Consider the following 21900-nt stretch of genomic DNA (forward strand, 5'->3'; position numbering starts at 1 on the left):
GTGTATGTGTGTGTGAGCGCGCACGCAGTTTCGCTTGTCACCAGAGGAGGAGTAGTTCTGCAAACACTCAGATACTTGCGTTTTGCTCCTTTAAAACACAGCATGCCAGAGGGAAAGTGTTCAAAAGCATTGTATCCACAACAAATAGGTCTATTTCTATTTATTGAATATACATTTTTTTTGTAACTTCTCAGTAATGATTTCATGTAGTTTAAGTGTTTAACTCCATTAATGAGAATGGAATATTTAATCTAAATGTTTATATCAGAAGTAAAACATAGTTAAAATCATTCTTTTATTTATTTAAACTGTTATTGTGAACATTTATGATTAGGACTCATTATGAAGATTTACGGTATTACTTCATCTGCCATTAGATAGGCTATGCGTCAGTTTCACTAAACGGCACAACGTGTTCATGCCGCAGACATTTAAGAAGGAATGGATTTTTCCTTCAAGTGATGATAGGTTTGTGAAATTAAATTTGTGTTATCTTTCTGTAGATGTTTAATTTTCTTTAGATTCGAGGTGCGTTCCATTCAACCGCAGTGGACTGCGAAGTGGACTTCACAGGGTATTTTGCCATCTTAAGTGAGATTCCAATTCGAAGGGAACGAACATGTTCAGTTCGAAGGGCACTACAAACGGCATAGGGAATAAGGGAACATTGATACATCACTTCACAGGAAGTCAATGAAGTCCACTTCAACTGATATACCGTGTTCAGGGAGTAGGGAGCAGTGAACACTTGTGTAGGGACCCTGTCGAATGGAACGCACCTTCTCTGTCTAATAGAGACCAAAAAGACATTTAACTCCAGCTCACCATCGGTGTCGCCAAACTGCTCCTTCTCCAAAACGTTCGTGCGCATAAGTCGCATGAGTTTGCATGCAGGTGCGCAATTTTTCCCGTCAAGTTTGTATTTATAAATTACAACTTGTGCGTCGGAAGTGGCATACGCCTCTTTCAGGGCCTGTTTAGAGCGTACGCAACGGTTATAAATGAGGCCCCAGGTCTGAGATCAGTGTGTGGAGCAGAAGCTGGTGATACTCACACTGGAAGTAGAGCTCCTCGTCGCCCTCCTGACTGGCTTTACTGTAACCGCACTGTCTGAGGACACAAGAACACACACATTACTAACAACTCCTGTGCAAGAAAATTACAATTCACACCGCCTGGAAACAAGGACAAAACAACACTTACAATGACGACACCACTGGCATACTGAAGTTATGTATTAATATGCCTTCTAAAGCAAACTTTAACTGATGAAACTTGCTGATGATAATGGACTATATTCACGGACACTTGAGAAGAATTGACTTCACTAGGGTCCCTAACCCTAACCCACCCTAACCCTAACCCTAATGTTTTAATTAATAAAGAATCCGTTCACCCAAAAATGAACAATCTGTCATTAAATATGAACAATTTTAAATGTACTGGACTGGAACTTTTAAAACTGATCCAGACGCACAAATATCTCTACATTATACATAATATGTAATAATAATAATACCCATAATAATCACTCTTAAACAGAACACAAACCATTCAATACGACAGGACACATATAGTCGCATTCAAATTCATATGTATTTTCACAAGATGCTTGTACGTTTTTTTTTTAACTGGAACTTAAATGTATGACAGAAATCCTGTGTGTACACACCCCGAGTGTGTGAGTGTGTGAAAGCGGTACAGTGGGTGTGTGTCTGTGTGTGTGTGAAGAATCAGGCGGCACTGAATCCGATAGCATTCGGAATAGAATATTGAAAATAATACATAGATTTTATTAAAGCATTAGCCCACACAATCTGATAGATGAATGTCCCCTACACCTACCCCTGACCCCACCCCTACACCTACCCCTGACCACACCCCTACACCTACCCCTGTCCCCGCCCCTACACCTTCACCTGACCCTGCCCCTACACCTACCCCTGTCCCCGCCTCTACACCTACACCTGACCCTGCCCCTACACCTACCCCTGACCTGTCCCTACCCCTGACCCATCCCTACACCTACCCCCTGACCCCGCCCCTACACCTAACCCTGACCCCACCCCTACACCTGACCCCACACCTGCATCTGACCCCGCCCCTAACCCTGACCCTGCCCCTACACTTAACCCTGATGAAACATCAATTAAACAAAGCCGGACTATGATGCTACTTTCTTCTAGAAACAAACTTTGCATTATTTTCCTGTCATCTCTGTAATGCTGCTCTGAAACACTCTGTGTTGTAATAAAGGTGAAAAAATAAAAATAAAAGATTTGACTTTAACTCCTAACCTACATAAAAAGAATAAGAAGAGACGAGAATAGAATCTTTATATACAGAGTTTAATAAATGTAAAACTCCAGCAGCAGCGGAGACTGATGGACTGACAAGACATTCGGGATTGGAAATATTACCAGTAAATAACCACACATTTGAAAACTGGATAACATGAAAATATCTTTTTTTTATCTCGTTTTCTCATTTAAAATGTTAATTGTTGTATATAATGTTGGTCCGGAAACATTTTCCCCATAGGGATTAAAGAAAAAAGTATAGCCTATTACAAACTTTGATTTAGCATATTTATGAAAAATTGTGCAAACCTAATTTTTGTCCAGGCTGTTATACAAAGAAATTATGAACACGCAAAAACAAGAGAGAACTAATGAAATATTAATAAGTGCACTCTAAAAAATGCTGGGTTGTTTTAACCCAATTTTGGGTCAAATATGGACAAACCCAAAATGCTGGGTTAAAAATGTAATGTAAAAATTTAACCCAACGGCTGGGTTAGTCCATATTTGACCCAAAGTTGGGTTAAAACAACCCAGCATTTTTTAGAGTGTGATTATGTTGTAGTCAGTGTTTGCTTTTTCTTGTGAGCTTTTTGTTTTTCTATGCATTATTTTGAATAGTAATATAAAACATGGAACTTTCCTTTTTTGCCAAATATTTCGGTCAAATAATAAATACCCTAACCAAGTTAAGATATTTAATATATATATATATATATATATATATATAAGGGGTTGAACGACCGACACATCGTCGAAAGCAACAGTAATGAGCTACATTTTATTGATCATCAGCTATTTCACAATCAAAGACCGCACTGAGAGAAACAGCACTGGTAAGATAATTTTGTTTCTTTACTTTTAACGAAGATGATTGTGTGTTAAGCGTCTGTGACTTACTTTCACTTTGATTTACGATAGTTTGCACGTTGGCTTTATGAATAGATGCTCAGCTGCGGTGCGTGTTATAGCTTGGTCATGAATATAATAGCATAGGCTGCTCTCACACGTTTTATTTTAGCATTTTTGGGAGAAGTCCAATTTACATTTTGCGGTTTCAACAAGATGCATGTACGTGTCTTTAAAGCGGCCCAGACCTCCTCATGAAGTGGTTTGAGCGATCGGATTTAAATCCGTCTCGAATGCGTTTCGGAGGGCATTTAGCCTACACCTGGGGTGCTTCTCAATATCCCTCCTCGTCTCCTCGCTCCTCCATCCTCCCTCATATGACCCGGAAACCGATCGAGCTCAGCCATCTTGAAGGACATCTCAATTCTCTAACTGCAATTGAGGAGTCGAGGAGTGAGGAGGCTTCCTGAGGAGTCATAATTAGTTCGTTTCTTTTAAAATGAAGTACATACTGTAGTTCGTCTTTTAAAATGAAGTACAGTGTGCAGTGTGCACTTTATTATGCTTGCTACTGTGTGCAATAGTGTAATTATTTAATTTATGCTTAAAAATTTATTTTCAGCACTGAACTTTTTTGTTTTACTTCATGTTTTTAATATTTGTTAAATTGTTTATCTACTTGTTCTTGTTCTACCTCACATGTTTTTACTATTTGTTAAATATTAATTTTTGAAGTTAATTAAATGTTACTTTTATTAAATTGAGACTTGTAACATTTGTTAACATCATGTCATTTTTATGATGTAAATTGAGGGAGCAAAATGTATCGGCTCCAAATATCGGCTCAAGAAAATTTGGCAGCCCGTATCGGTCATCGGCTAAGGCTGATGGGAAAAAAATCGGTATCGGCACTAAAAAATCCATATCGGTCGATCCCTATTCCAGGGGTGCTTCTCATTTCTTATTTGTGCATCCTCGTTTCCTTTCCTTGCTTCCTTTCCTTGCGTCTCAGCTCCACCCCCTGTAGGACGCGAGGGGAGGAAGCGAGGAAAGGAAAGGAGGACAGAGGAATCGAATAAAAGCTTTTTTATATACATTGGAGTACTTGATGACTCGAGCGTCACTCCACAGTGTCATCAGCGGCGCTAAAAGGATCTGCCCTTATGTTGTTGAAGTTTGGTTATAAATTCATAATAAATAATAATAAAGATAGGCTATACTGTTGAAATATCAGAGATGTGTGGTTTATATAAACTGCAAAGGTAAAGTATAAATTAAAATGATTGTGACCGATGTGAAGGGGGAGGAGAATTGACACGTGCGTCACGTTTAGTCAGTATAACAGTTCCGCGTAGGATGCACCTGTGTATCCTCACTCATGACTCCTCAGGAAGCCTCCTATCTCCTCTATCCTCGACTCCTCACGGTGCAATTAGAGAATTGAGATGTCCTTCAAGATGGCTGAGCTCGATCGGTTTCCGGGTCATAGGAGGGAGGACGGAGGAGCGAGGAGACGAGGAGGGATATTGAGAAGCACCCCAGATGTTCAATAGTTGCATCTCGGCCAAATATTGTCCTATCCTAACAAACCATACATTAATGGAAAGCTTATTTATTCAGCTTTCGGTGATGTATAAATCTAAATTTTTAAAAATGGGACACATAAGACTGCTTTTGTGGTCCAGGGTCACATATTTGAATGGTTAGTTGAACTCGTATGGTTCCTTATGGAGAAAATGAATGTATTTGTACCGACTGCTACACTACTGTGCACTTTCACCAAAAATTTTTTATAATATTATATTATACATTATGCTAGAATTTAATCTCAAGCACAGTCGTAGACACACAGGCCAGCGGCTTGTGCAAGAATATGATGCAAGAATATTAAATGTACATAAGGTGCAATAATCCGCTGACTGTGTCAGTAAATAAGTATTATTAATAATAAAAGATATTTCTGAAAAAAAAAAAAAAACATCACAAAACACAGGACCAAGATTTCAAAGCTTTTTGGTACAAAATGCATCTATAAAAACAGACCCGGTTTTGCTGAAACTGAACCGTGAGAGACCTGCTGGTGTTTAAAGATTCAAAGATGTGCAACATGTGTTTGTGTATAAACTAAAGCTATTAAACAAAATCAATTACATCAGATGCCAATTATTAATTGTTACACATTGTGGCGTTAAGTCAGTCTACTGTTAGTGTGTTATCTGCAAGTGGACTGACATCTTTGGCTGCTTTGCTTTTCTTTCTTTAGCTTTGCTGTACATTTGCTGATAACGCACAACTACAGATTTGTGCCACAATTCATGAGGCGTCCGACATTTCTGTTTGTCCAATAGCACTTCACACCTGATGTATGCCTGCGTCTCTAATAAGCTTCTCTCACACACCGTTCATCAGTAGAAACCGCTTTAGCAGAGACTACAGATGCTCTCTTCAGTGTGTTAGACGACACGTGTTGGTGTGTCAGCTGATGATGAAGTTTTATGGCTGGATATGAAAGGGATTGTGTGTGTGTGTGTGTGTGTGTGTGTGTGTGTGTGTGTGTGTGTGTGTGTGTGTGTGTGTGTGTGTGTGTGTGTGTGTGTGAGAGATTGACAGAATCCGTTGTGTGTGGTTGAGAATGAATGAGAAGAATTTCAGCGGCTCAATATAATCCATTCTCATCAGACTGATTAATGTAGAGCTACAGGAGTGTGTGTTTTCTGTCTGCCAGAGATCCATTCCAGCGTCACACCTGAGCTCTGCAGTGCAACACACACACACACACACACATCATCGTGTGTCCAAAGTCGCTGGGAGTTCTGCTTGTGGAATGATTTCACTTTCAGCTCTGCTTTAACAAACACAGTTTACTGAAAAATATCAGTGCAGAAACTGACTCTAAAAAATACTTAATTAATAAACTCAAATTAATAGATAGATTTAAGTAAAATAGATTTTAAGTAAAAACAAATTATAAAATCTTCTGAGAGTCTTTAGAGTGGTGTTTTACTGTGGACAGCCTAAGGCACACCTGTGCAGTGTAATCCGCATCTCGATACGCCACATCTGTGCTGTGATGGATGATTTAGGCTCACTAACACACATTTAGACAGATTTGTGGACAATATTTGACAGAAATAGGCCTTTTGTGTACATAGAAAAAGTCTTAGATCTTTGGCAGCAAAAGATCGCCATGAAAGGATCATTGAATCAGTCTCAAGATGGCAAGAAAACACACATTCTTCACACACTGCATACATGCTTTCATTCATGTTTTGTTGTTTGGAGTGAATGTTCCTTCAGTGTCTGTAAAGGGCAGATTTACCTTCTCCAGATGAGCAGTCCAACTCCGAGAGTGAGTAACATAATAAGAGCGGCCAGAGAAACAACCACAATGATCACCACTGGACTCTGTTCACTGGAGGCTAGAGCCACTGCACACACACACACACACAGAAGATTGTGTTAGTATTCAAGATGGCACAGGTCATTATCAGTCCTCTAAAAGCACTGGAGCTTGACAAGATGATTGATCTTTGAAGTCCTTCCTTATTTATTTTGATAGGATCCTAATGGGAATGAAAAATGTTGTGAGTTAAACAGTTGCGAATGTTCCCACTCCATCTATCTGGACAGAGAGTCACTATTCACATTACAGTTACTAAAAACACTTTGGCTTTCAAATGCAAAGATAATCCCTAGTTGTGAATTAGTAAATAAAGTGATTTTTTTTAAGTATATCTAAAAGTCAAACCCTGATGGGAGATGTAACCCTCAGGGGTCAGAGGTCGCGCCGGCGTGATCTGCTCGCTTTTTTTCTTATCAAAAGAGACTTAATTTTGATCTTACATATAAGTTTTATACATTATTCAAAACTGTTAAATGTCTCCTTTTATTTGTGTACACTCATAATAAAAACTATGTTGTGTTTTTCATAAAATAAAGAAAATAAACATGATGCATGTTCTGCCGTCTCTCTCAATGTGAAGATCATTCTGAAACGCGACAGAAAATTATCCGTAACTCAGCAAATGCTTGCCACACCAACATGAGACATATCTTTACAAAGCTTGAAGTGTCTATATTTGAATTATGCAAATGATATCAAAAACTAATATTATTTAAGTAATCTGCATTAAAGCAACGAGACGTACAGTTTCTCAAATGCATCCTCATTAGCTCTAATGTGACCACAACACTTTAAAAGTCATAATAAAGTTATAATTTAATATAACTAGTAAAAATAAATTATTATATTAATTATATGTAGATTATGTTAATTATAATCTAAAATATTTCTTTTTGTGAAATAATTTTTCAGAAAAACAACATGCTCCATCTTAACAGTTAAAAAAACAGTTGTTAAAGTCTGATTTGTGGAAAAAAAAATATCCATATAATGCAATTAAAGGGGGGGTTGACTGCTTTTTTTCTTTGCATGATTGTGTTTATGGGGTGTAATATAACATGTATTCGTGATTTTTCGTTTTTAAAAAGTTTTTTATTTTTCACAAACTTCACGTTCATTGTCAGCCGCGCTCTCCTTTGTCCTCGAACGAGCGGTTGACTTCCTGAGTCTATGAAAACACTCCCTCAGAAACACGTCGTGGGCTCAGATTGGTTAGCTTGGTCCGGTGAGTTGTGATTGGCTAAACTGTCGCTTACGTTGTCCGGAAAGTTAACGCCCATTACCTTTACGGGCACGTCATGAGTTCCGGTCCAGATGTAAATATGCGTCGAAATGCAGTATCAGTATGACCCAGAATCAGACCGAGAAAGCCGCGATGAAGCGAGTCAAACAGAACCACACCACACACGGCTCTTAATAAACGTTTCTGAATGATAATTTGCTACGTTTTTTAACTTTATACACGTTTGTTTAACACAATAGCATCTGACTGGCAACAATAGCAACTGACTGGCTATACTAATGTTATACTCAAACAGCGGTGGCAAGTTTATGTTCTTGATCAAATCGAAAATAACGTCATAAAACATATATACATGAAAAATACATTTACAACATTAGCACTTATACAAAATTCATGTTTGTACGCGTTTGTCGTAGACACAAAATAGCATAACTAATAGCCTAGTAGTGGCAATAAAGCTAGCGCTGGCATTTGAAAAAAAAACTAAAACACAAGGCTACGTCTGGAATTATACATGCAAATATGTTTAAAATGGTTAAGTCTTAGCCTACTTACAGGTTGTGGCCCAACAACTGTGGTTTTAAAGTCGGAACTGCTTCATGTTTACAGTTTCTCGTTGAATCCCGGTGTTGAACTCGTGGAGATTCTGGAAGCTGTCTTCCGTAAAATGCGCAGCACAGAGAGCTAGATTACGATTGTCATTTTCAGGAACATAATCAAACATAAATTGTATCCATTGTTGACGAAGTACAGCGTCCGTAGGAAGTTCGAAGACATATGACCTGACAGCTGCGTGAACAACACACTCGACGAGCTGCTGGAGCTGCTGAAATATGGCCATGCTCTTTTCTGCTTATTCCCGGAGGGAGTGGTTGATGCAAATGTGTGGGTTAGTGACGTACCATAACCCAGCTGTAGTTAGGGCTGTCGCAGTAACCGCAATATTGTAGTACCGCGCTTCTGACAAGTCAACCGCAGAGGATTGCACGTAACCGCAGCAACCACGATATTCACGTTTTTTTTTATATATATATATATATATATATAAGGCTATACCCTTCTTGTTTTGAACTTAATGCATGTGTATTGAATGTTAAACAAGTTCATAACGATAACAAGACTGTTAATCATGGTGATGTGTAGCTTACAGGCTTCACACAGACAGTGAATGAAAGAGATCGGCAGAGTGCGTCACGCGCTGCTCTTGCAATTACCTGCGTATGTCTTTGAAGTCGTGAAAAGCTTGTCGTGTCAAAGGGAAGCGAAAAATTAGTCGCATCATCATTTTAACGTTCTCTTCACGGTTATTTTCCCATAAATGCGCGTCAGCAGCAGCTCTGGTCAGCATCCCACAACACAAGGAAGCCGAAATAAAATCAGTGAGTCACGCATTGAATCAATGGGTCTCTAATAAGTGAAGCATCAGCTTCAGCGTTGTCTATGCGACGCATTGCTGCTCAGCTGAGCCTTGAAAAGTTGAATCTCAAAGTTAAAAATAAATAACATCTTGTTGAATCAGCTTTTTTTAAACGTGTTCGTCGAATGAACGGTTCAATTGATCGCTCAAAGTCCGTTGTCATAACAATATGCGCGCTGAGTGAAAGTCTTTCAATGCGCATATACTGTGGACGCTGTTTAGTTTCGGTTACATTGGTTACTGAAAATGTCCTCGTTTTTTTCCACATCGTAAACATTATTTATATAGCAACAAAACCATATAATTATTTAAACAAATAAATAAATGGCGGTAATACCGCATATCGCGCTATTGAGCCACTCAACATTACCGCAAGGGAAATTCCATAACCGCGACAGCCCTAGCTGTAGTCCCAATCCAGTCGTTTTTGTAGGCAATATACTTCCTGATTTTTAAAAGACGATATCTCTGCTTACATTGAACTTTCAGCACTGCAACTTTGCAGATACTGTTCATGCACCAACAGCAACATTACACACTATTTAAAATGAAACCCCCCCCCCCTTAACCATTCTCTCACTAGCGAAGGATTTTGCATTTGTGAAAAAGCCAAAGCTCTCACGAGCAAAAGCAGAGGATCTGGAAAGAGTCTCATTCAGTCCAAATGGTTTTCCAGCAGACAGCAAACAGGAGAGCTTTGTCCTGCATAATCTAAAGCTGTTCAAATAGTTGTTTGTGCGCAGAAATAAAGGAGCAGGATGCCTTTCCGTAGTGTGTCCATTCAATATGAATGCACCCTCTTTAATTAAAGATGACAGCAAGCATTTGCACTTTAAAGTCATTGTTTCACAGTAAAGCCAGAATGTTTCCTGTACTAACATTAGGAAATGCACACTCACGCTCTCCCAGTGTCTGAAGCTCCAGCGGTGAACTGAACAAGCCATAGTCCAGCAAAGGAGGAGACGAGGAAGAGGAGAGAGGAGAGGAAGAGGAGGATGAGGAGGAGAGAGGAGGTGAAGAGAGAGAAGCACGTGCTGGGCTGGAGCAGGTGCGGATCAGGAACACGTAGGTGGTTCCCGGTTTCAGGTTGTTGACGCTGATTCTGGTGGCGGCCGTCTTCACCGTGGAGTAACTCTGATCCTTCTGGTCCTGCAGGAACAATAACCGCCAATCAGTTCGTGAAATTATAAACATTTAGAGATTAATACCACAGAATAAACATTCTGTATTCCCTTTCGAGTCGATGCCGCTTTGGGAATGCCCCTGAGTGATTGCGTCTGAAGCACGTACTGTATGTCAGCTAGTCCAAATGCGAGAGTGAACATCACAAGCGGGAAAGGATAAAAGCACATCTGGTCTGACCGGTGTTAGCTTTGGCGCCCCAGCAAGCGCTCTATCGAAACTGTCTGTCTATTTATTGTTGTCTGTCACAAGCATCCTAAAACAACAATATTACTGTATGGTGAAAGAGATATTCAAGGCCACTCAGCTCGGGTCTTTGGAGGAGTCATCATCTTTCGTGGCACATAAACTGCCTGGAGATGATGGCAGTCTTCAATGGGTTGAGACACTTCCTCCCAGACCTGAAGGGCCATCATGTGCTTATCCGGTCAGACAACACATCAGTTGTCTCTTACATAAATCATCACGGGGGTCTGCGGTCGTGTCCACTAGGCGCACCAGATCCTCCTGTGGTCCAAAGGGAAGATGCTCTCCCTGAAGGCAGTGTATATCACAGGGAGCCAGAATATATTGGTTCACGGACCTGATATATCTCCTCAACGGTTCTCCCTTGGAGATTCTGGTCAGGAAAGACCCCCTGTTTCAGGCAGCCTCATAGATGCTGGACCTGAGGTTGTAGAGACCATCTTATTCTCCAGAGCTCCAGCTACAAGGAAACTGTACAACCTTGAAGTGGAAGGTTTTAACTTCTTGGTGTAATGAGCATCAGTGGGATCCGGTTAATTGCCCAGTTGTGCTTGAATTCTTGCAAGATCGCTTTTCAGTAGGGTTATCTCCATGCACCCTAAAGGTTTACGTGGCGGCCATTGCGACTTACCACGCCCCTGTGGGCAATCCATCCCTGGGTAGAGACTCCCTGATTATCCGTTTCCTTGTGGTACTCTGAGCCCTGCAACTCGAACCCGGGATCGGGCTTGGGACCTGGCTATAGTCCCAGCGGGCCTATATGTGGCTCCCTTTGAGCTCCTCGAATCAGTTTCAGAAAAGTTTCTGACCTTTAAGACCATTTTCCTTCTGGCTATTTCTCCCTTCAGAGAGTTTGAAACCCTCAGGCCCTTTCGGTTTCTCCCACCTGCCTTGAGTTTGCACCTGGAATGGTCAAGGCATTTCTCCATCCTAAACAGGGCTACGTCCCTAAAGTGCCGACCAACTTACCAAGGCCTGTTGAGTTCCAAGCTGTCTGTCCTCCACCTTTTACGACTCCAGACCATAGACTGACACTTATGCCCACAGAGCTGCCCAGTGGAGAAAATCACATCAGCTGTTTGTCTGCTTTAGATCACCAAAGAAAGGTCTTCCAGCTTCTAAGCAGACGATCAGCAATTGGAGAGTTGAGGCTATCTCTCTTGCTTATGAGTCCTCTGGCCAATCGTCACCAGAGCTCATACTACGAGGAGTTTGGCGGCCCCCAAAGCCTTCTTCTCATGGGTTTCCCTGCAGGAGGTGTGTGACGCGGCGGGCTGGCCATCCACGCTGCCCCAGGGGATCAGTTGCTTATGTTTCTCATACAGGCAATTGTAAATACGGCGTTTAGGTATTGTCGTTCCCAACGTCATCAATGTTTAACCTTTCCTGGTCGTGATGTCTCCCGCCCCTGACGTTCACTCTCGCCACTGGAATAGTTGACATATGTGCTTCAGACGCAACCATGCAGGGGCGTTCCCAAAGTGCCATCAACACAGCGTCTCGTTCACGTCTCAGGGATCTAGGGTTTACAGTCGGAACTCTACATAAAAACTAAAATGGTTTATGATAACATCACTCTTTCCTTGGATTATGAAATGTATAAATATTTTTTTTTAACTATGGATTTTCATATTTTAAAGTGTGGAACAATCATAAAACAATAAAATCTCTGTATAAAAAGCATTTAAAAAGTACCAAAAATACATGACAAAAGCATGCTAAAAAGTTTCCATAACAACATCCTTATATTCACAACAAAACAGAGAAAAATTCAGCTGATTTTAAAACATGACAGTGTAAATGTACAGGATATGATGAAGATGGTCATCAGACGTACGTGTGCTCATGCATTCAAAGCCAAATCTGGGGCGTACAGAACTAATGGCCTTTCCCAGATTTACAAAACAAACAAACTTTAATGAGACATGTTTTCTACTTATGGAGTATAATCCGTAAACACACTCTAATACTGCTTATTGTACCTTTTCATAGTACTTGATCTCGTATTCAGTGCGACTGCTGTTGGGGAAGACGACGGGTTCAGTCCAAACCAGAGTAACACTGCGCTGATCAACCTTCTCGGCTCGCAGCTCGTTCACCTGAGACGGGGCTGGGGTGGTGGTGGTGGGGGGGGGGGGGGGGTGAGAGAACCGTAAATAAGATGAAAACATGAAAACTGTCTGATCCTACTAATGTAGATTTGATGATGACGTTCTCCTGTCAAAATAATGTCAAATTATTGTAGATAGTGGATAAGACACATGCCTTTGGTGTGAGAGACTTGGGTTTGAATCCACTGTGAGAAACCAATGTGTCCCTGGGAAAGACACTTAACCCCTAGTTGCTCCAGAGGCGTGCGACCTCTGACATATATAGCAATTGAAGAGTTCAGATGCAAAAGCCTCTAAATGCCATTTGAAATTTTCTTCTTCAATGATGATTTTTATCAAACTTGTATATTTAAAGGAACACTCCGACTTTTTGGGACTTTAGCCTATTCACCTTACCCCCCAGAAATAGATTAAAGTCCATACATACCTTTTTCATCTCCGTGCGTGCTATAAGTCTGTTTGACGCACCCACCGCTAGCCTAGCTTAGCACAAAGACTGGATGTGAATGGTTGCAGCTTTCATACTAATCCAAATGAGTGACAAAATAACGCAAACATTTTCCTATTTACATGTTGTGATTTGTATAGTCACAGAGTGTACAAATAACAAAGTCAAATGAGACACAGACATCTTTTAACCGTATAAAACCTGGGAGTTCATTGTGCAAAAACAATTTGAGCTATTACTTTCCCCTTATTCTATCCTATAGTAATGCAATTATACTGTATATTATATACTGTTGAATACATTTGGTTCAGCTAATAAATTGCATTTAAAATATATTGATTCCTGTAATAATAATTATTTATTCATGTGATATTTATAAATCTGGGTGCGTTTTTGGTTGGAAATCAATGAAACATGGTACCTGGTCTCCCCTGTTTATTGTCACAGCTCATACAATAAAGCAAACACCCATGATAAACTATGCTTTTCTATCTAACGTTAGTAATTGCTTACTCTGTTACCCAAACACTGAGCGAACTCTCTGCTCCTCGTCACGGTGCGTCTCAGGTGATCGTTATCACTCTGCCCAAGTAGCAGTGCTTCGCCTTCAGAAAATATAGTATTTATACGGTTAAAAGATGTCTGTGTCTCATATGGCCTTGATATTTGCACACTCTGTGACTATACAAACCACAACATGTAAATAGGAAAACGTTTGCGTTATTTTGTCACTCATTTGGATTAGTATGAAAGCTGCAACCATTCACATCCAGTCTTTGTGCTAAGCTAGGCTAGCGGTGGGTGCGTCAAACAGACTTATAGCACGCACGGAGATGAAAAAGGTATGTATGGACTTATCTAACTCTGGGGGGTAAGGTGAATAGGCTAAAGTCCCAAAAAGTCGGAGTGTTCCTTTAAGTTCAGTAATTTCACTTAAATAACAATTAATAGGTAATTATCATTGCCATTTAAGTGAAATCACTGAACTTAAATATACAAGCTTGATAAAAATGATCATTCTAGAAGAAAATTTCAAATGGCACTTAGAGGCTTTTGCATCTGAACTCTTCAATTGTAAGTCACTTTGGATAAAAGCATCAGCTAAATGAATAAATGTAAATGTAAAATGTCACTGTTAGACAAAGTTCATGATACAACCAGACAAACACAACAGGAATAGAGTGAATGATTCGCTCTATTCCAAACAAACATTTTGCAAATAAACATCGAAATATCCTTAATTAAAACAAAACAAATTTACCTGAGAAGTGAGAAAACAGAAGATTAAGCTTTATTTCTTTAAGACAATATGTTTCAAACCGAAGTTCACAGTACTTTCCTCATTCCACTGCAATATCACTCACTCACACGCACACACACACACACACACACACACACGCACACACGCACGCAATAATAAATAAGTAAAGGTTCAATTTTTGGTTTCTCAAAGAACCTTTCTCTGATCAGTTCTTAAAAGAGAACCATTTTTTAAAGAGTGTAAAGAGAATATTTTAATAATATACAGAACCTTTAGTTCAATGGAAAGATTCTATGGATGTTAATAAAGGCTTTTTATGGGACCATCAACACCGTTAAAGAAGCTTTATTTTTGTATATTTTGTGGATTGTGAGTGTGTGTGTGTGTGTGTGTGTGTGTGTGTGTGTGTGTGTGTGCGCGCGTCTCCTTCCCCTCCACTGCTGTTCTGATTAAGAGATGATTAACGACAACAGAACAGCTGAGCTGTCAATCATAATCCTCCGTGGATGACTGACAGCTCCATCACACAAGAAACAAATGAGACGCTCGATCTCTCACACATCAAGAACAAAAACACAAACAAGCACGCTTTCAGTCATGTCTGTTCATAGTCACAAAACTGTTTTTGTGAAGTTCATGTGTCTGACGCTTTTAAAACACACACACACACGCACACACAAGTTAACATCATTCTTATGATCAGCTTCTACACACAAGCAGCTCAGTGTGTGTGTGTGGTGAGCTGTACGGAACAGCAATAACTGAGATCCTGTAATATGATTGGAGGATTTTACACACTCACCACAGCAGCATTAGGGAAGGAAATTAAATTAAAAAATATTACAAATATTCTGTATGTGTATGAACATAAGCTGGGCAAATTTTCAAATAATTAAAAATAATCAAACAAATGTATTATATTAAAATTATTTTTTTTTTTATATAGACAAACTCTCATTAAAAAAATTATATTATAAACATATCATCATAATTTGAGAATTTAGAAAATGTCAGACGCCCAAAAGTTTCTGACCAGTGAATCTCCATGAGTGTTCCAGAACAGGAATATTAAAAGTTCACACGGAGTACTTCATTTATCATTTATTATACAGTAATTTATAGCCAAACCTCAAAAATAACAAGAATTTTTAATAAATACACCATTACTATTCCAAGAATATAAACTTCACTTTTAAAACATTCTTATCCCGGAGCATGGGAATCGTGCTTTAATGACAGTAACACTTGACCTACAAGAACTCCACAAGTGTAAGTGTGTGTAAGTGTGTGAGCTGATGATCACGTCCTCCAGCGTGTGTTCAACTGTAGGTCAGATGTTCCTGGTTCCACTGAAACACAAGAAGCTTTCGGGAACGAAGAGTTCATGAGTTCAAATTTGTTTATTCAATTTAAAATATTGATTTAGAAATCTCCAAAACGGTTCCCACATATTCACTGTTGTCTCTCACTTCTGGACCAACACTTGTCATGTGAGGAAACACACAACACACAACACAATAACTAATACATGTGGTTATAGTCTCAGGAGAGACGAGAGGCACAACAACAGTTTGAGAGTTTTATGGAGTGAAAGTGAAGCTTCTCTCTCTCTTTCTTCTCCAGGCTGTTGTTTCTCACACACTGTAATGAATAATGTATAGAGAAGTTCAAACTATACTTCAGCCTCCCACTACAAAGATGCCGTTACACACTCTCTCACACACACTCACACAAACTCACTCACAGACTCACTCAATCACTCGCTCGCTCTCTTGCTTGTTCACTCAAGCACTCGTTTGCTCACACAAACTCACTCACAGACTCACTCGCTCGCTCACTCACTTACTCATTCGCTCGCTCACTCACTCACACACTCGTTTGCTCACTCACAAACTCGCTCACTCACACAAACTCGCTCACTCACTCACACACTCGTTTGCTCACTCAAACTCGCTCACTCACACAAACTCGCTCACTCACACACAGTCGTTTGCTCACTCACAGACTCGCTAACTCACACAAACACACTCACTCACTCGCTCACTCGTCCGCTCACTCACACAAACTCACTCACAGACTCACTCACTCACTCACTCATTCACTCACTCTAGAGAGAGATTGCAACACTCTGGGAGGCTGGAATGTGATCTTGCCCTCAGCAATGGCAGTGGGGAATGCGACAAAAGGCATGTCACGTATGCTAACACACAAATAAACACACACACGATAAGATGCACGCACACACACACACACACACACACACACACACACACACACACACACACACACACACACACACACACACATGTTCTCACAGAGCACTGGATGCCTCCAGGTGTGAGTTAGCCTTCCAGTTAGGGTGAAAGTGTGTGTGCATTACACTGTTTACACACACCCATCTCAGGCCTCAGTGAAGATGAGGAGGGACATTCTTCATCAACACTGCATGAAACTAAACACTATGAATTTAAAAAAGTAAATATGTTTTTTATAATTCAACATTTAAGAAAATATTAAAACAGATAAATTATGCATCGACTTGGGCTAAAATATTAAATTAATTTTAACTTTAGAAAACTAGAAATGTTGCATTGGCAACTAAATTAAATAACAGAAGTTTCAGTAAAGTAGAAAAAATTGTAATTTTTACTAAAATGACTAAACTAAACTGAAAAAAATTGCAGTTTTCTTATTTTTTCTTGATTAAAAATAGACTGAAAAGAAAAAAAAAGTTAAAAAGTTTTTAAAGGAAAACACAAACTCAAAACCATAACCAAGAGGAGTCGCTCGCACACATAATCATAGAAAATTTTTATCACACCTATAATAAACATGGCTGGATCAAACTATCAGAAATAATAAAGTGACTAAACATTTTTAGAATTGATGCAAATTTTTAAACTTTATCCTTCAATTGCTAAATGTATACAGGTTATAAATATGTGTGTGCGCACACACGTATTATTAATATTATACACTTATTTCATTCAGCTCTAGAAATATACATTTTTATGTATAAATTAATTGAATAAATATATTTTTTATATCCAGCTCATTATTCGCCCCCGTATGTGGAGAAAAGCAGCATACACACACACACACACACACACACACACTCTGCTAGTAAGAAATAAAGAAAGAAAAACTATTGTGAAATAAACAAACAAATGATGAAGCACATTACCCAGAATGCTTCACCAGCTGGGCAGGGTGATAGAGTTGCTATTATCATTTCTATTATGGCAGGGCGAGTGAGAAGGATAGAATAGAGGGAGGATTTGTGTCATCCTGCTGAGACTGACGCATGCGAGATATTCATATTTCCATCTAAAGAACGATATTACCACACCTGCGACCGAGACGGAGGAGAGAAAGAGAGGGAACGAGGGAGATGCAGGAAAACAGGTTGAAGGAGAAAAAAGGGAAGAAATGGAGCAACCGAACGAGTGCAGGAACTGTAAACACACACGGAGGGCAAACACATTAAATTTCAAACTTCATCATTATAGAAATCCAGTTTGTTTGCTCAGACTAGATGATGTGTAATTTCGGCATGAATTCTAACGCTAAACTGCCACAACAATGACTGTTTTCAAACATGTTTGCTATTTTTCAAAAATGAACACACCTCGTCTATCATTGGCTGGCCACACAGATAGCCCCGCCCCCAAAATTCCATCTGACAGCTGCATCTTCAGGCAAAATAGAAGACAGTCCAGAAATAAATACAGGGGAAGTGCGTTTATTTATTTATTTATTTGTCCAAACATTTAACACAAACTTACACAGAAAATTCCTGAAGACTCAAGCAGAATCAATCAATGCTTATTATTCACCCAACTTCAAAATAGAGAGAATCGGAGAGAAAAAAAGAGTCTGACAGAAATATGGGGAGCTTCATTTCTCAGACTCAAAGCAGCAACACTGAGTTACAGCCGAAAGCACAGGAGAGAACACACACACACTAGTGTTAATTTCGTTAACGAAAACTAAACGAAAATATTTTCGTCAACGCACATTTTTCACCGAACGAAAACTAGACGAGACGAGACTAAAATCCCCACTAATAAACAATAACTGGGACTAAATCAGAAATAATTTTCGTAGACTAATAAAGACGAGACGAAAATGCAGTTCGGTAAATAAAGACTGGGCTAAAATCTATGGACATTTTAGTTCACGAACAAAGACGAGACGAAAATTACATATTATTATATGATATGGTTTTGTCAAATCCTGTCTCCTCCTCCGCCTCCTCCTCGTCAGCTCTTCCGCCACACACACCCCCGTTCAAACCTGGAGCGGGCGGGCACAGTCAGAGTAGCCTACACAACACACGGAGCAGACAGGAGCTGGATTCACGGTGAGGCGGCGGCGACAGGTTAAAAGTAAAACATGCTTTGCACGGGGCTCGGGAGAAAGAAGAGACGTGATATATGGACACATTTTGTTACAATGATAAACTAACTAATGATGGCTAACTTTCATAGCATTTAGTATCCAGGCTGGCTATGTTGCGTTAGCTTCTTAGCACGTAGCGACCGTAGCCACTTGTTGATAGAATTGTATGTGAAGTTAAATTTATGCTAACTTAGATATGTTATACTGGCAATCTAGCAATCTATGCCTTGTTTCACCTTAAATACTGTACCTTTATATACCATGTGAACTAGCTGGCAGGAAAGCACTTTTGTTGTATCAGTTGGAGTTTTTTTTTTTTTTCACAACATTGACCTCAAATCTATTTATTTTATTATTCTATGTGAACTAGCTTTAAACAGCCAGCACTTGTGTTAAGTTCATAATACACTTTATTTTATTTATTTGTTTCCTTTGTCAGGTGTATTTTATTTGTTTTAATGCAAGCATTTGTGTTTGTGTCTTTGAACCTTAACAATGTTCAAAATAAATATGCAAATATTGTCAGAACATCTTCCATGTCTGCATGTGTTCCTTAAAATTGTGTTTTTTTATCAAAAAGATGAGAGAAAATGTTGAAATGTGAAATAATTTTAGGAAATGTTAAATATTATCTGCTGACAAAAAAGTAAAAGGTTAAAATTATGTCCTGACTAAAACTAGACTAAAATGTTGACAGTTTTTTTTTGACTAAAACTAAACAAATAAAATTATGTTTTCTTGGACTAAAATAAAGACTAAAATGCTCGACTTATAGTCGACTAAAACTAGACTAAATAAAAATGGGATGATGTCGACTAAATGTGATAAAAACTAACAAGCGATGCTGAAACTGGACTAAAACTGAAACTAAATTTAAAAATGGCTGGTAAAATTAACACTAACACACACACACACACACACTGCTGGAAGAGTTCAGGACAAGTGCAGCAGAGTTACACACTGAAGAAAAATTAGCTCTGCGTACAAGAATTACTCTCTCACACACACATAGAGAGAAAAGAAGCAAAGACAGGGCGGTCTGTCATCTCTCCCTGTAGAGAAGACAGACAGCTGTCAATCAAAGCATTAGACCATCAGTCTCATCACTGGATTGCCCGAGCAGTGAAACTCATTAACCCCCTACAGCCACACACACACACAAACACACACAGACTCACTAACTGACACACATAAACATACGCACACACAGAAAACAAATGTACGTACGTACATACACACACACACACACACCATGCACATACACACACATACACACGTGCACACACAGCATCCTAAACACACATTCTTCATGCATAACCCATCAAAAATGCAATTACAGGTAGGAGAAATGTATTACAACAATAAATGCACGAAGCAAACACACACAGTAGGGCTGGGTGACATATGTATGACGCTGGGTGATGTAACGTCTCCGTTCCCTACTCAGGGAACGAGGGTTAATTTTTTAATTAATATATATATATATATATATATATATAGATGAAGAGAGACGCCATCTTTAAACACAGGCCAGGGAGAGTAAATGCAGAGAGAACCACACCGGCCCCAGGACGGACCCCTGAGAAACACCTCGCCGAGTGTGTGTTAGTGCACGAGTCCCAAACGAACAGTGAATCCTTCATCTCTACTGTAGGAGTCAGTGGGTCCAGGGAACGGTTCGATTCCGGACATGCTTCTTAATATCTTTGTGTTTAGCAGAAGAAGGACATTCACAAAGGCTAGAAACAACTTGAGGGTCAGTGTATGATGACACAATTTTCATTTTGAAGTGAACTATCCCTTTAATCTTAAAGGCTAAATAAAGAGTGCATTAAATCACAATGTTGCCTAATTCCATCATCATCATCATCATCATCATCATCCTAATATTCACTGACTCCGAGTCAGTTTGATGTTCTCTGACCTCTGTCTGTCTGTTTCTTTCTTCACACACTGATCTAGAGCTCAATTCTACACGAACTCCACACATGAAACATAACAAGCTCTCAGAAACATCCATGATTAGCACAAACACCCTCACCGCGTGATGCGAGGACAACTGCCAATTAAAACCCTTTACACTCTGTGACAAAGACGGCAAATTGTTGAGTGTGTCGGTGAATGGAGGATGATGACTCAATGGGGAAACGAGGGAGAGAGAGTCGGTAACACACACATACACACACACACTGTGGCTCGAGACGGAGAACGAGACACTTCAGACGGATGGATGGAAGTGGAGGAGGTAAGAAATAAACCTTCAACTGTTAAAGGTGGAGTGTATAAATACTCTTCGGATGTTTACGAACTAAACACTGCAGGAATGAGTTTCTGTTTGAGAGATCTCACAAAAAACTAATAATTCTGTAAAAGTTTCCGGCTACCTTTTCAAGACCAGTTAACTTGAGAAAAAAAATGTATATATATATATATATATATTTGTAATCCAAAATATATGCCTGCTTATTAATGTCGCCACCTTAAAATAAGATTTTAGAAGAAGATTTAATAGTTTTTAAATTATATGTATTTTAAATTGTAATGCAACTTATTTAGTTTCATAACAGAATTATATTCACAACCTTAAGACTATTGAAATCTTAGTTGTTTCTTGGATCTAAACAGTCGTGTGTCCTTCATCATTCCTCAACGGCTCAGGCAATTAATCATAAATCAATAAACCATATGCACTGTCTCAGAACGAGCTGTCCTAAGATTCAGCACTTTGTGATGAGAAGAATTGAGCAAGGGGTTTGATTGACTGTGTGGTTGTGGAATTGGACCCCGCCCTAGGTGATCTGTACACCTTCCTCCATTGTTTCAACGACAGCCGGTAATGTCTCCTAGAATCACAAGTGTTCTGTTGTGGGATGGGAAGTAATAATGACATACATAGTAGTTTTCACTTACTTCCGACACCAAAGCCACTGAAAACACAGTGGATGTATTGTATTTTGGAAGTTTAAGTGGCGCCTGTCCTTCGTAAATAAGTTTATGTTTGAGCGAATCATTTTCTGACTGACTGTTTTGTGAATGAGG

The 21900-nt window shown here is 39.4% G+C and overlaps 1 protein-coding gene across 1 annotated transcript in view; it reads right to left on the bottom strand.

The window, feature by feature from the left end:
- epha10 (EPH receptor A10) overlaps nucleotides 1–21900 on the bottom strand; it is a 238340-nt gene that overhangs the window by 42587 nt on the left and 173853 nt on the right. Inside the window, exons 6-9 of the mRNA XM_039654266.2 lie at nucleotides 12623–12750; nucleotides 10112–10361; nucleotides 6469–6577; nucleotides 1055–1110 (exon numbers count right to left, since the gene is read on the bottom strand). Of these exons, the coding sequence (XP_039510200.2) occupies nucleotides 1055–1110; nucleotides 6469–6577; nucleotides 10112–10361; nucleotides 12623–12750 (543 nt within the window). The remainder of the gene's footprint in view (nucleotides 1–1054; nucleotides 1111–6468; nucleotides 6578–10111; nucleotides 10362–12622; nucleotides 12751–21900) is intronic.

The sequence above is a fragment of the Pimephales promelas genome, chromosome 18, assembly GCF_988280905.1.
Source record: "Pimephales promelas chromosome 18, fPimPro1.hap1.1, whole genome shotgun sequence".
NCBI lineage: Eukaryota > Metazoa > Chordata > Actinopteri > Cypriniformes > Leuciscidae > Pimephales > Pimephales promelas.